We start from the raw sequence: 14,891 nt of genomic DNA on the forward strand, positions 1-14,891 counted from the left end.
CTCCACCCGGAGAGGCCCCCTCCTGGGCATAGATGAGGTGAGTAGTGGCCCAAGAAGGAAGGGAACAGACTCAGGAGGGCACAGGTGCAGTTGTGTGTATCTACTTTTGATTTTCCCCACAGGGATCCAGCCAAGACAGTAGCTTTGACCTTGGTTTTCAGAGGTGGGTGTGGAGCTCACGTGGGCAAAGACAGTGGGAGAAGTAGGAGTTGGAAATAAATGCAGGTATGGATGTATATGTGACAAGCTAAGCTATGTATGGGTACTTTCATGACATCACAGTCTTGCTGGGTGATCCCCTGGCCTTGGTGTGGGTCCTGCTCCGCCACATACTCCACAGCCAAGCTCTGTGCACTCTCAGGCACTCACTGTCTCCTGGTCAAAGCCAGAGCTGCCCAGTGGAGCCAGGCCTTGTTCTGACTGTGGGTAAGTACTGGAGGGCTGGAGGGGTAGTGTTTTCTTCTTCTTGGGCCTATTGTCCTTAGACCCAGCTCTTCTGCTGCCCCAGCGACTCACTGGACGATGCCAGAGAATGTGTTAATGGGCATCAGAAGGGATTTGGGCTTGGCTTTGGCCATTTCCATCTCCTTCTGCCCTTGTAAACTGAGCCACGACGTCTTGGACTTCTGGGCCCTGGAACGAGGCTCTGGGCAGGGACCAACCTCGAATCTGTGATGGGGAGAGACCATGTCAGGGCACCCATGTCAGGGATCAGATATGCCCTGGATGTTTGAAAAGCAGATATGTTATGGTAGGGTATAGAGGAGGGTAATGCAGAAGGAAGAGGAAAATTCTAGGGGAGGCGAATATGAGCCTGGGCTGTCCAGGGGATCCAGTCACCTGTGTGTCTGTCTGCCTTCCTTACCTAAACACACCTCGGTGGGGAAAACCTGGAAAGCTGGCACTAACTGGGACACAGATGCCCCAGGAGGGTAGCCTGTGTGGAAGGGGCCAGTGCCAGCAGAGGGGGTTGGATCAGCGATAGCCATTCATTTGCCTCTTCTTCCTGGGTTTAAATCACAGGGCAGTGGCGGAAGCCCAGTGCCCACGAGGTACACCTGCTTTATCCCAGGCTCTGCCTCTGAGGAGGTATCTGAGACTAGCAGTAGAAGATGGCATGAGTTGGCTCCTGCTTTGGTCTGTGCCATGGGGCCTGGAGCCCTAGGGGTGGGCCCAGCTCACCTGACCACATCCCTGAAGGTACGCCGATTGTCTTTGTCCAGTGACAGAGTCAGTAGCTTCTGTTCCTGGCTCTGGATCTGGATGTTGGATGTCCGGAAGGTATTTGTCACTGTCTGTAAGAGAGATAGCTCATGAGTGTCACCTTTGCTCGGTGGATGTCCCTGCCAACATCTCCTATCTTGGAATCTGGTGTGTTTCTTCGGTCCTGCCCACAGGGTAGGACCCTGGCTCTCTTTCTGCAAGTGACTCTGAGCAGTGATCATCCTACATTAACTGCTTCCTGGTTGCCTTTGGATCGTGCATGGTTTCTGCCATTTTTCCCCCAATCTTAACTGTTTTCCTGAAACCTGAATGGAAGTTGGAATGCTGTGGATGGTGTGTGCCAGGTTATTGAGTGACATGAGTTAGAGGGTTGATCAATAAGCATTTTCCAGTCACCTCCTGTATGTTGCTAGGTATAGAACTGGGCAGTCATTCAGAGGGTTTATAAGTCCTGGCCCTAGTTCTCAGCATTAAATTATGCAAAAAATTATTTAAATGGAGCATAGAGAGAGGGTCCAGAAAGCAACCAAGTACACAAACCTCAGACCAGGCCAAAGTAAAGCAGGCCCCAGGCATCTATCCAATCCTCCACCTGAGAGGGCTGCTCTGGAGACCGTGAGGTAGAGGACTTGGAGCATTGTGGGTACAGGTAGGACTTTCAGAGGACCTTTCTGTGTCTCTAATCCCTTCCACACATGGGCAGCATTTTGGTGTAATTTGCAGCCCCAGAACTCTGAAGGTGCAAGAGTCAGTTCTCAATCCTGGCTGCTCAAAAGAACCACACATAAGATTAGAGATCCTTGAGTTGATCATGGATGCAGAGCCGAGAACCACGAGTCAACCCACTATTTCATTGTCAGATAGCAGCAGCTATCTGAACTGTGTCTGGGAATGTTAGCTGAATATTTACGGTTGGGGTAGGTCAGCCAGAAGTCCACAGTGGGAGAGTACAAGAATCTTCCAGGAGGAGAGTCTAAGCAGTCTCCAAACCAGATTGCCCAGGTTCTAATCCTGTCTCTGCCATTTACTAGCTGTGTGATTTGGGATATGTTTCTTAATCTCTCTGTGCTATTTAGAAAAAAAATATGGCAATAACAGCAACTACTTTGTAGGATTATTCTGAACATTAACTGATACAGCATATGAAAGTTTTTGAAACAGTGCCAGATATGATAAGAACTGTAAGTTCGGTGACTTATTATTATTATTATTATTGTTTGTAATTTTCCAAGGAGCCAAGTGTGAACAGAAGTCTCAATGATGAAGCCTCAGTTGTCATGGGTATATGTGGGGTTCCCACGGTGGATTCTTTTTCTCTTTGGTTGTCTCCTAGCCTAAGACCCCTTCTACCACCACCCCATCCCCAGACATGTCAATCTGAACAGGTGAATTGTGAGTGAAGTCAGAAAGATTTACCAAAACCTTCATGGGTGGCAAGGAGGACCCCATGACAGAGGGTGACAAAGGAGAGTGGGGACTTCTCCTGGCTTCGTAACAGAAACTGAAGCAGCTCTGGTGCCTTGGGTTTCTCAGCCACAGGGATGGGGTTGCTTGTGGACAGTGGGGGTGGGGGCATTGAAACCTAGTGGGCGCTTGGTGAACAGCTAACTGGGTACCTGCACTGGGATAACAACCAGGAATCTTCCAGAAATTTCTGGAGATATTGTAGGGGGTTGGAATTCTTATTGAACTGGGGCTATAGGAAAGCCAGGTACATTCAGTTGGTGGCAGTTAATGGGACCATGACTGAATTGCACCTGGTGGGAAGACCAAGGCCAGGGGGGACCAGTGTCACCTGCTCAAGGTTGCACAGTGGTATGGGGCCCAGCTTGCCGACTCCCAGCTAAGTGCTCATTGCCCTGCATCAGGCTGCTCCAGGTGTGTCTAGCAGGACCTGGGTTTCCATGTCCCCACTCAGGACCTGGCCCTGTCCTCTTTATAACAAATGCAGTCTCAGGGCATCCTTCCACCTGCCCACAGTGTCAGCAGGTGCCTTTCCTTTCTCCTTTGTGTTTTGCAGCTTAGACACACACCCTTCCTGCTGGACTTTGTCCCAGGAGGACCACAAGATGGTCAGGAGTCTCGGACTGTAGTTTATAAATGTGGCAATGGTGGATGCCCATGGAAATGGTCAGATGCGGAACTTGCAAAGGGTGCGCGTCCCCACAAGATGAGGGGGTGGGCAAAATGCTGCTAACTGCTTCCTGTTCTTTTCAATCACTTCTTGCTTTCCAAACCCCCAAGCCCCAATTCTTGTGTTCTTGCCTTATTCGCCATTGCTGTCCTCTATCAAACTTGCAGTTCAGCCAATGTCACATCTTTGCTGATCCTTAAACTCACCAGGCCAGTCCCCATGCCCTTGCCCATGCTGTTCTCTGAGCTGGGAGCAGCTTTGCTACAGCTCAACCACGAACTTCCTCTTACTGACCAATGTTTACTTTCTGAGCCATTTGGACAGGAGATGCTTATGAACCCACCTGGCTTCCAAGAGGAAAGCACAGGTACTGGAATCCACCCCCCACCCCAAGTAAATCAGTTCAGAGACAAAAGGGAACTTGCCGAGGTGATAAATTTAGATGTTCAGAAAGCCCCTGACCAAGGTTGTTTAAAGAGGTCACTGAAAACAGAAGTAAGGAACTGACTTTGAAAGAGGAAATACAACACAAGGGCAAAAGGATCCACTGTGGGGCTTAAAGCTTAAACATCATGCTACCCTATGGGAAGGCAGATCTCTCTGCCAACTGGAGCTCTCCTACAGTGGGTGGGTGCTCAGAGGAAGTGGGCTTCTGGTTCTGGGATGTCACAGAGGGAGGACTGGTAAACATCTGGTGAAACCTGTTGTGTGCCAGGCACACTGAGTGCTAGGGGAACAGGGAGGATTAAGACCAGGGACCTGAGCCCGTGGACCCCCTAAACTGTGGTGCCATTTCCAGAGTTGCAAATGGCTGTGTCCCCAGGAATATAAAGCAGATTATCAAGGTGGGGCCTCTAGCTCACCAAGGAGTGGGAAGAGGGGCCATAATGTGGAGGGAAGAAGAGCATCCAGACAGGCCTCCCAGGGAGATGAGAGTCTCTCATCTTGCAGGATGAGGAGTTACAAAAAGAAGGTGTGAAAGAAGAAGGGAGGAAAGGGGTTTCTGGGCAGACAGCACAAGCAAGGGTTCCAGAACACTTCCAAATCCCTTGGCAGAGAAGACCTGAAAGGAGAGGCCAAAGCTGCAGATGGAGAAGAAGAGGAGCCCCATAGAGCCAGCCTGCCTTCCCTCCCTCCCTCCTTTCCCAGCCTAGGCTGCTCTACCACTGAGCTATGCCCTTAGAACTTTTTACTTTTTATTTTGACACAGGGTTGCACTGAGTTACCTTGAATTTGCAATCCTCCTGCCTCAGCCTCCTGAGCAACTGAGATGATAGACATGCACCATCACATCTGGCTCTGGAAATCTTTCTGCCCTTGGAGAATGAGAAATGATGGAAGGGTTCCAAGAGTGGAGTGACAGGTCAGAATTCTGTTTTAGAAAGATGACTTAGGCAGAGATGTGGAAAGTGGGCTTAAGGAGCATGGGAATGGTGTTAGGGAGACCACCTGGAAGGCTACCATATTTGTCTAGCAAAGAGAGATGGATGAAGGTCTGGACCTTGGGTAACCAGCTGGTTCTGATTTGCTCTGAACTTTCCTGGTTTAGCACTGAAAGTCCCAGGCTCCTTCAATCCTACATCAACTAGAATGGTCGGTCAAGAAGGAAGACAGAGAGGAAGGGAGAGATTTGAGAAGTGTTTGATGGAGAAAACCAGAAGGACATGGGGGAAATTGAGGAAGGGGAGGCATCTGGGGGTGTTCCCAGGTTTCTAACACAGGTGATTGGGTACGATAGTATCATTGAACAAGAGTAGGGACATAAAATGTGAATTTTTCATTCCCATTGCTAATAGCATACAAAATGCTTGCTCAACGATTACTTAATCCTACAACTTCTAGATTGAGGAGGTGATAGTATTATCCTCATTTTACATAATGAGACTGAGGCATGGAGAGACTGAGTAACTTGCTGAAAGTCACATCACCAATAAATGGCAGAGCTAAGAGCTGAACCCAGGCCGTTTAGCTCTAGAGACCTCTTAACTATCTGGTGTTATTGGTTTTAGTTTTAAATACCCAGAGTCGGGGTGTTGTGGGACATTCAGTTCACACTAACTTATTCAGAGACGCAGGGGTGAAGGTCAAAGCAGGAGGTACAGACTTGGGAGTCTTTGACAAACTGGCCTAAGTCCTTGTAAGTGCGTTTGATAATCCAGGGAACAAGAGAAACAGTGGGACATAGAAGATTTAGAGGACAGTAATTATTTAAGGAACTGATTTAGGAAAACAAATTCAGGGAAACAGGCCAAAATATGATGGTCAGATATGAAGAAGAAAAACAAGAAAATGGCATCTCGGATTTTATGTATTTAGGATCCTTAAAGACTTGGTGAACGTGATTTTTGTTCCCATGGTGGAATTCATTCAAAATCGACCAATGTAATATACAACAGGGGGAAATATCTATGACAGTGCTGGAAGCCGGCTTCATTGGAGTACTAACATTTAAGTATAATTTCTAATATACATCTTTTTATTTAAAGGTAACCATTGATAGAAAAAGAAGTACATATCACTTCCAGATCATCTGCAGGGGAGGAGGGAAGGAGCAAGTAAAACCTGAGGAATATAGCATAAAGAAACAGCAAAGGGCATTCAAAAAACCAGAAAGCACAGCATAAGATGGCAGAGTAGGGGCTGGGGCTGGGGCTCAGCGGTAGAGCATGTGTGAGACCCTGGGTTCGATCCTCAGCACCACATAAAAAATAAATAAGTGAAATAAAGGTATTGTGTTCAACTGCAACTAAAAAAAATAAATATTAAAAAAAGATGGCAGAGTAAAGGTCAAATAGCACATAAAGTTACCCATGGATTAAACTTTCACTTGTTGAAAAAACCAAATGTTTCACAACTGTGAGAATATACACAATTCACATCCCCGAGCTACACACTTAAAAACAACCAAGGTGGTACATTTTATGTTACATTCTTTTTTATCCTATTATACAAAAACAAAGCAAAAAGACTTCAGACTGAGTCTTGATTGTATGCTATTTGCTAGAGGCATATCTAAAATAAAAATAAAAATGTTGGTCTGGGGCTTGGGGCTCAATGGTAGAGTGTTTGCCTAGCATGTGTGAGGCACTGGGTTTGATCCTCCGCACCACATAAAAATAAATCAAATGAAGGTCTTGTGTCCATCAACAACTAAAAAAAAAAAAAAAAATTAAAAAAATGTTTTTAAAATAAAGGGATAAGGATTTCTGATTTCAAAATGGCAAAGTACATATTGTCTCACTTTCCCCCTCTTGGAATCCACCTCCAAACAAGGAGGTGCATCATTGATGAGAGCTGAAGACATCTGCAGTTCTGTACCACAACACCGTGGTAGAGAAAGGGCAGTGGAAACTTACCATGGAAGAAGAAGGTCAAACACAAGGACTAAGATTCTGGACAGCAAGGGGTATGGGCTGGAGGCTCTCGGCTCTGCAGCTGGTAGGAATGAGGAGAATCTGACAAAATCCTTCAGGTTCTCATTTGCCCTGGACAGCCCAGCCACAAGCCCTCTCTCTGTCTGAGAGGTCAGAGAGATAGCCAGAGACTCGACTTGGGGACATCACCGATGGAGGAGGATGGAGGGAAGGGCTGTGCTCCAGCAGGTGGAGTATGTGGAAGTCTGCTCACAGCATGGTGAGATTCCTGGGGCCTTGCCCAACCCTGGTTCAGAGTGACACCCAGCAGCAGTCACCTCCCCAAGGCAGAAGCCTAATGGACTCTTCTGGAAAAACAAAGCTATCCTGGGAGAGAGACTGCAGATACTCATGTTTGGGTTTCCCCCATGGAATGGACCATGATCATCTGATTGCCCACCATAAGGTCTACCATTGACTCAGGTTTTTAGAGCTTCACTCTTGAATTTGAACAGATATTTGGAGACAGCCTTACAGAGGTGAGGGTGAAAAAGGGGGGAGGGAGAAAAGAGAAGAGATGAGAAAGAAGAAGCCAACAAAAACAGGATTCAGAGGAAATAGACGCCATTCAGGAAGCAGAAGAAAATTTCAAATAAACCATAATTATTATCTTCAGAGAGATAGGACACTGCATTTGGGCAGCAGAATTACTACTAAAATGAATAACAAAAAACAAAGAAGATTTTTTTGAACTTTGAACATTCAATAAATTAATTGGAAGAAAACTTCGCCAACGTTAAAGAAATGATAAATAACACAGACAGAAGTTGAGAAAATCAGAGGATCCATCTAGGAAGCCTAACATTTCCATATTTGTAGTCCCAGAAAGAGCAAAGAAATAACAGGAAGGGAATTTTAAAAAGTTGTATTAGAGACTATCTCAGAATGGAAATATGCAAATCTCCAGACTGGAAATGTCCATCCAAAGTCCAAAACAATGAAGGACGATAAGATGCCAGAATCCTTTAGGCAATGAAATATCTAAAGCTTCTAGAGAGAAAAACACAAGAACCAGTTTCATGCAGAGATTGGGCATAAGGCATCGTATTTTTAGAACAGCAATATTAGAAAAGATTTTAAAAAATTCAAATTCAAAGAAATCAAAATAGAATTAACAAAATCAAAGGCATGGTGAGAAGGTCAACAAATCCCTCTTTGGTTTTGGACAGAGGAAGTGGAAAAACAATTTTAACTTATAGATTATGGTGATATAATGTGTCTTCTTTCACAAACACCATACTTTGTGTTCTAAAGATAGAGAACACATCTATGTTTTGTTGTCAAAGGATATTTAAAGATTCATCATGTTCCAGGCAATGAAGAAAATGTCAATAAATTTCAAAGAAGTCAAAGTATGTCATTCAGATAGATGCTTTGGCTGCCCAGAGGTTTTGCTAACCTCAGGAATCAGGGGCTCGGGCCTCATCAGCCATGGTGGATGGGAGACAAGGCTTTGGGCCCACATGAAGCAGGGATTTGATACAGATTCCCTTCAAGGATTCTTGAAAGCTACACTCTCACTGAAAGACTGAATTAGAAAAAGACCCTGCAGCAGAAACAGGAGGGCTTTCCCCCTTGGAAGGCTGTCAGCTTGGCTTGTGCTGTCAGTGAGGAAGAAGGTTTGCCTGGAAATTCTTAGCTCCAAGGCTGTTGATAGTGGATTTGGGGTATACATTTACTCTATCTGCATGGTCTAGAAGTTTCTGAGCCAGAAAGTGTTGGAAGCCATGTATAAATTATGGGTTTGTTTGAGCCAACATAAGGCAGGAAGGCTACTTTTCTGGGAACTGCTGGGTGGAATTCCCTGGTTTGAGAAAGCCCAGATCACACTGGGGCCCTGCCTTAGCTCACAGCCCAAGGTTCAAATGCAGCCACCGGAGATGGGTGTAACCTGCCAAGCCCCCAAAACCTGTTTCCCCCACTCTTCTGTTTTCCTCAAGAAGCCTGCCACACTAAAACCTTTCGATATATTTCCCCTTAAATAAAGGATTGAGGCCTTTTTCAGCTGGTCAGTTCCAGTTTCTATCAGGGCTGGGAGACCCACTAGGGTGCCCGCCCCCCTTTTAAGATCTAACTTCTATTTTTGTCTTTTATTCTTTACTGATTATTTTCAGGCTTTTTATATTCCCAGCCAGTTCATACCTCCAAGCAGGAAAGAAACTGTATGGTCTTTAGCCAATAACATCACTGGGGCACTTAGCAAGAGCAAAGACAGAATTTTTTAGGGGGACAGTTTTCCCACCCAGGTTTGCTACAGATAAATCCCCAATAAATACGACACATAACTGAGGAAACAAACAAGGGATTGAACTACCATGGGATCAGTGAACCCAGTCACCAGAAGGATTAGTCTCCCAGTATGACACAGAACGTAAATGTACAACTCAGACTAAATATCAACTATTTAAAATGAGTAAAGAAATAAAGAATATTTCTTTACAAGAAAGGAACATGCATGTTGTTTTCATCAATTCTACACTCACCCTCCCATATTTTAACATTTCTAAAATTAGGAAGTATTTTTGCAATCAGTGTGATAAGAGAGCCTTATTCCTAGTTCAGGAAACATTTGTTTTTTTCTTAGTAGTGTATACAATTATGGTATGTCAGACATAGGTCATGGATAATCATGTCAGAAGCAAACATGATTGAAGGAAATTGGAAAATTTTGCTACATCAAAACATAAAGCTATTTTAGGTAAAAAAGAAAAATTAAACAACAAACATGGAAAAGCATTTCCAAAATATAGGGCAAATAAAGGGCTAACATCCTCATAAAACAGGTACACGGCAGTATTAATACAGGAAATATGAATTATCAATAAATAGAAGAGAACTTTCAATCAGTAATTGGTAAAGACATGTCAATTAAAAAATAAATTGACAATCAGATTTGCAAAAATGAAACAGATCAGTTTATATATTGATTGTGCTGTGAAATTGACATTCACATACAACCGTGAGTGGAACTTGGAGGGCAATTTGGCAAAATACATGAAAAATTCTAACATATGGATGTTTTTCAACTGGAAGATTTCACTACTAGATATTTTTAAAAAGGCATATCCATGATGTTTAGCACATATTTAACCCTAAAGAGATTCTTCACTGTATGCCTAGGATAATGAAAAATGAGCACTTCCAGGAATGGCCTATAAAAATCATTTCCATAATTATTCAGGCATACATAAACACCATATGATAAATTTTGAATGGAATATATTGAAGGACACAAAACATATTTAATGACATAAAGAAGGTGCCATCAGGATACATACACAGGGTTTTAGTATATTTTTGAATAAAAACATCATTACAGACCATTATGTACTGCAGTTATCAAATTATGTAAAAATAGATAGAAGAAAAGGCTAGGGGTTTATACCTGAAAATGTTAATAATCATCCTACACCAGGCATTGGGACTACTAGTGAACTTACTTCTTTGTGTTATTTTGTATTTCCCCAAATAAATAATGAAACTTTTGTTTGTGGGTTCAGACCTTATCTTGAAAAATGTTCAAGAAACAGAAGGACTGAAAAGTGACCACTGGTTTTGATAACAGGGAGGTGACTTTGCCACAGTCAAAGCAGATGGTGGTGGGCGGAAAAGTCTGGAAAGGGACTGGAAGCTTCTAGAGGCATCTTTCAAAAGGCTTGGCTGAGAAGGGAAGATAGGTGATACAGCAGGTCACTGGAGAGCTAGTGGGGTCCCAGCAGAGTTGCTTTGGGGTTTTAGGATAAAAAAAGGCCTGAACAGGTTTACTGGATATGAAGAAGGAGCAGGAGAGAGAGGAAGAAAGATTTCAAAACAAGAGAAAAAAGAATTGCACACTGGTAGAGGGACTTGAGAGGACAGGAAAGGGTCTGGGTGGGCTGGGAGGTCGTGAATTTGACGGGGCTTAGCCAACACGGATGCAGGATTTATTTCAGAAGTTCTCAGCCACAGGGGCATACAGATTGCATAGGCAGCTTGATCTAAAGCTAGTGTCTGCTGGGAGCTGAGGGTGTCAACTTGACCTTGGAGCATGCTGATTACACCTGGACCTAATGAGGGGGCTCCAGGGTCAGGCTGAATAGAGAGTGAAGTTCAGATAGAGAGAAAATGGATGGGTCCTATGTCTCCATCAGTATCAATCAAGGCCAGGTAAAGGGGCAAGGGGTGGCTGTAGGGTGGACCCTGTTGAAAGAGCTGGTTTGAAGTGGTCAAAGGCTGAGCTGGGTTGTTGAGGAGTCTGCTGTATAGTGCCTGGGGTGACTGGATGTGGGTGCACTGTGTGGCTGTCTGGGGAAGTCTTAGGGAAGGTATTGCCTTAAATTTTCAAGTGCCTTATTTGTACCAGATGGTGCTCAGTATTTCTGATCAACGGGAGAATGGATTATCTCCCGTATGAGGCTCCACTTCAGCAGCAAAGGTAACAAGCCAGTTCCCCTTTTCTGGATGTGCTGTCCTCGGGGATCCCAGCCACCTACCCCATTCCCATCTGGTTGTCTCCCTGTCCCATTCCTCCCTGTACTTACAGAGAAGGACCTTCCTGCCAGGTTGGAGGACTTGACCACCTCGGTCACACTGACATTCAGACACGTGTGGTCCGTAACTGGAGCAGCAGTTGGGGGGCAGTAGGGGAACCCTGAAACTGAACGAGATGGGGATGCTATGAATGAGTGTCCAGGGAAACAGGGGAAGTTGGAGATTCTGGTCCCTGAGAAGACAACCATAAGCCCACCCTCCTCCCTTCTTCCCTATTTAGCCCCCTCCCACACCCTGCTTGTCTAACACTTCCTGATTCCCTCTTGGTCCTACCCAGTCTCCACGCCTTCCTGATCATCCATCTTTCTTCTCTGGAAAATCAACAAAGGTTCTAGAAGTTCAGACCCAGCAACCATATTGTGGACCCAAATCCCTACCCGCCAACCTTTCTTCATCTCTTCTTGCACCCATTTTTTTTTTTTTTTTCCAAAGGAAGAAAGTTCTGTTGAACTTCTCTGCAACTATTGGGCTTGTTAAGAATTCAGAGAACACCTGGCCCAGGTGACAGGTAGGTGGAGGTGTCTAGGAGGGTCTTGGTCCAAAGAGTTGAGAGAGTTTCTTCAACTTTCTCAATAGGGTATAATATGTCAAAAATCATAACTATGTGGGTGCTGACAGGTTTAATCCCTCCCTGCCAACTACAGAGGGTTTTTAGGTGTTTGTGCCTCCAAAGGAAGTTTTGGCATCACCACACCAGTCCTGGGAGGAGACTTGTGAATGGATACAGTTAACCATGAGGGCTAACATTTATAGTTTGCTATATGCACACAAATTAGTGTCTCTTAACTCTATTGAAATCTCTTAGAAGTGAAGAGGTTGCAGGTGGCTTGACTAGGGTCACACGGATGACCTTATTGGTAATTGAATAGGAGAGAAAAGATCAAACTTAGCTTCTTCAGTAGCGTTTCAGCCTGAAATATTTGTTTTCATTCTATGTTTTTTAATGGAATATTCCAAAATTTTTTTTTTGGTACCAGGACTCTGTCTCTAAATTTTCAATGACTTTGCTGTCATCCTATAGCGACCCTTTTCTGTCTGCTGTGCATTGTGTTCTTAGAAAAGCATCACAGATTCTCGACTTTTTTGGCATCTGGTGCAAAGAAGAAACTCTAGAAATAATATCCGTTTCTGATAAAATCGCTTCTAGGCAAGTAGAATTTGCAGATGACGTGTGAAATTTTCTCCCAGCACACATTCTATATTTGTACAAAACTTGTACACAACCACTGAGCCACATCCCCTACACTTATTTATTTATTTATTTTTTATTTTGAGACAGGGTCTTGCTAAGTTGCTTAGATCCTCACTAAGTTGCTGAAGCTGGCCTTGAACTTGCGATCCTCCTGCTTCAGCCTCCCGAGATGCTGGGATTACAGGCGTGCATCATTCATTCATTTTTAAAACAAATGTTAGTGTGTAAAGGAGCACTTCATTTATTCAGCAAATGTTCACTGAATATCTACTATGAACCTGGACATGGGTGGGGCACAGGGGATAGAGTGGGAAACAAAACATCTTTCTATGGGAGTGAATTTTCTTGTTTGCTCAGAAGTGATCTCTAGAAGCATCTGTGAGTCACATACCTGAAGTGAGTTCTGGCCACCCTAGGGGACAGTGTGGAGCAGTGGTGAGGAATGTAGTGTGAAGGTGCCTGGGTTTGACCCCCGTTCTGACCCTTTCTCAGAGGTCACCTTGGATAAGTTGTTTTCTTTACTTTAATTTCCTCTCTAGTAAAAAGTTAGTAATACTAGTAATACCTATCTCATGGGGTTAACATGCTTAAAGGAGTTCATGGTTCGAACCCAACACCCTTCCCCACTTTTATACATGTGTGGAATGGTTGGTAAGTCACACTGCTGTCCTTCCCATTATTCCAGGAGACCAGGGATCTCACAGTGAGAGCTAATATTTATAATTTATATGCACATACATTGGTATCTTTTATTATCTCCATTTTTTTGCAGCAGTGTTCAAAATCCAAAATTTCCACACTCCTGTAATCCCAGTGCTCGGGAGGCTGAAGCAGGAGGATGACAAGTTCAAAACCAACCTCAACAACTTAGTGAGGCCCTAAGCAGTTTAGCAAGACCCTGCTTCAAAGAAATAAAAGAGGCTGGGGATGTGGCTCAGTGGTTAAGCACCCTTGGGTTCAATCCCTGGTCCCCCCCCCCAAAAAAAAAATCCAAAAATTCCTAAACAACACAACCCATCCTGCAGGCAGGTCCACCTCAAAGGTGGGAGGTTACCAGTAACCCTTCCTTGAGTCCTTCCAGATGCAGAGGTGCAGCCTCCAGGTCTGTGCTGGAGACTGGGGTACTTGACAGGAAGCCACCTGAGGACAGGGACCATGCTTCAAACAGCACAGCATGGGGCTCAGCTCACCCCAGCCTGGGTTCTGTGATGGTGGGGATGATGTGGGGTCTCCCTCCCCTGGCTCCCCCTGGCTCCTAGTGCTTGGTTCTCTCCTCTCCTGTCTCCCCACCTTTCCTCTTCTTATCCCTTTTCTTTCTCTGCTTTGTATTCCTAGCTCCTCACCTTCCGTTTCACTGGCTGGAATGGCCTTCAGGACCAGCCCAGTGGCCCTCAGGTTAACGGTGACCTCTCGGGGCCGGTGGCTGAGCAGGGCCTGGGGAGAGGGGATTGAGCAACAGATGGGGGCTCTCTGGGTGTGCCTGCCCCATGCATCCTCACATGCACAGTCTTACCTCCCCTGGGCTTCCCACACCTGCCCTAAGCCTCTTGTCCATGTCACCGATTTCCAGAGGGGGCCAGCAGAGAGAGGCTTGGAGAGTTACTAACCCCAGCAAGCACAGGCGGCCTCCCAGTCCCAAAGGAATAAGACCCCAGTGCCATCAGTGCAAGCATGTGGTCAACGGGGGAGGAAGACACTTTTGAGCCAGGGGACAGCGCTCTTGTTTCTTAGATCTCATCATCTCCTGTATTATAAGGTGAACCTTGACCCACCAGGACCTGCAAAACCCTCTGAAGATGTAGAAACTGGTGGCAGCTTTCAGAAAGGGGAAGAAGTCTCCTTTGGCTCCATCTGCTTCTCTGTCCCCCACCCCATGTCCCTGAGGCCAGTTCCATCAGGTGTCCCTCTTGGCCATGTCCACATACACTGACCTTCTGGTAGCACATGGAGAGCTCTGCACCGGGGCCCTCCGTCACACCTCTCCTCCGGGGTGAAAAGCCCTCTGAGGGAAAATGAGCAGAGGCAGGAGATGTGAGATCCCAGCCTCCACCCTGACTTCGCCCCTTGCTGAGGCTATAGCTGAGCTGCTGGATTGACCAGGTAGCTCTCCCTGGACAGAAGGGCAGCACATGGTGGGTGGGTTCCATGTTGCCTTTTGGGGGATTTTGGAGGGAGGGGAAGGCAGACCTGGCATTCAGCAGAGGTGTGGGGTACAGTAGGGATGGATGAAGTGGTGTCACCGGCTGAAAGGTGGGAGGAAAAGTGTGTGGGAATCATTTTCCTCTGGGAAAAGGGGAGTAGATGCTCACCTTTGGGGATCTTGGAGTCTTGAATTTTCACCTTTAGCTCAGTGAGGAAAATGTCCTCTGTAGGGTCCTGGCTCAGGTCACTAAACATC

The 14,891-nt window shown here is 45.4% G+C and overlaps 1 protein-coding gene across 1 annotated transcript in view; it reads right to left on the bottom strand.

The window, feature by feature from the left end:
- Window positions 1-14,891, bottom strand: part of Pik3r6 (phosphoinositide-3-kinase regulatory subunit 6) — a 57,511-nt gene continuing 42,620 nt past the window's right edge. The window contains exons 16-21 of the mRNA XM_076869887.1: window positions 14,803-14,890; window positions 14,425-14,495; window positions 13,837-13,927; window positions 11,292-11,407; window positions 1,183-1,295; window positions 1-669 (exon numbers count right to left, since the gene is read on the bottom strand). Coding sequence (XP_076726002.1) covers window positions 513-669; window positions 1,183-1,295; window positions 11,292-11,407; window positions 13,837-13,927; window positions 14,425-14,495; window positions 14,803-14,890 — 636 coding nt within the window. The 3' untranslated portion in view covers window positions 1-512. The remainder of the gene's footprint in view (window positions 670-1,182; window positions 1,296-11,291; window positions 11,408-13,836; window positions 13,928-14,424; window positions 14,496-14,802; window position 14,891) is intronic.

This window comes from Callospermophilus lateralis, chromosome 11 (assembly GCF_048772815.1).
Source record: "Callospermophilus lateralis isolate mCalLat2 chromosome 11, mCalLat2.hap1, whole genome shotgun sequence".
Classification (NCBI taxonomy): Eukaryota; Metazoa; Chordata; class Mammalia; order Rodentia; family Sciuridae; genus Callospermophilus; species Callospermophilus lateralis.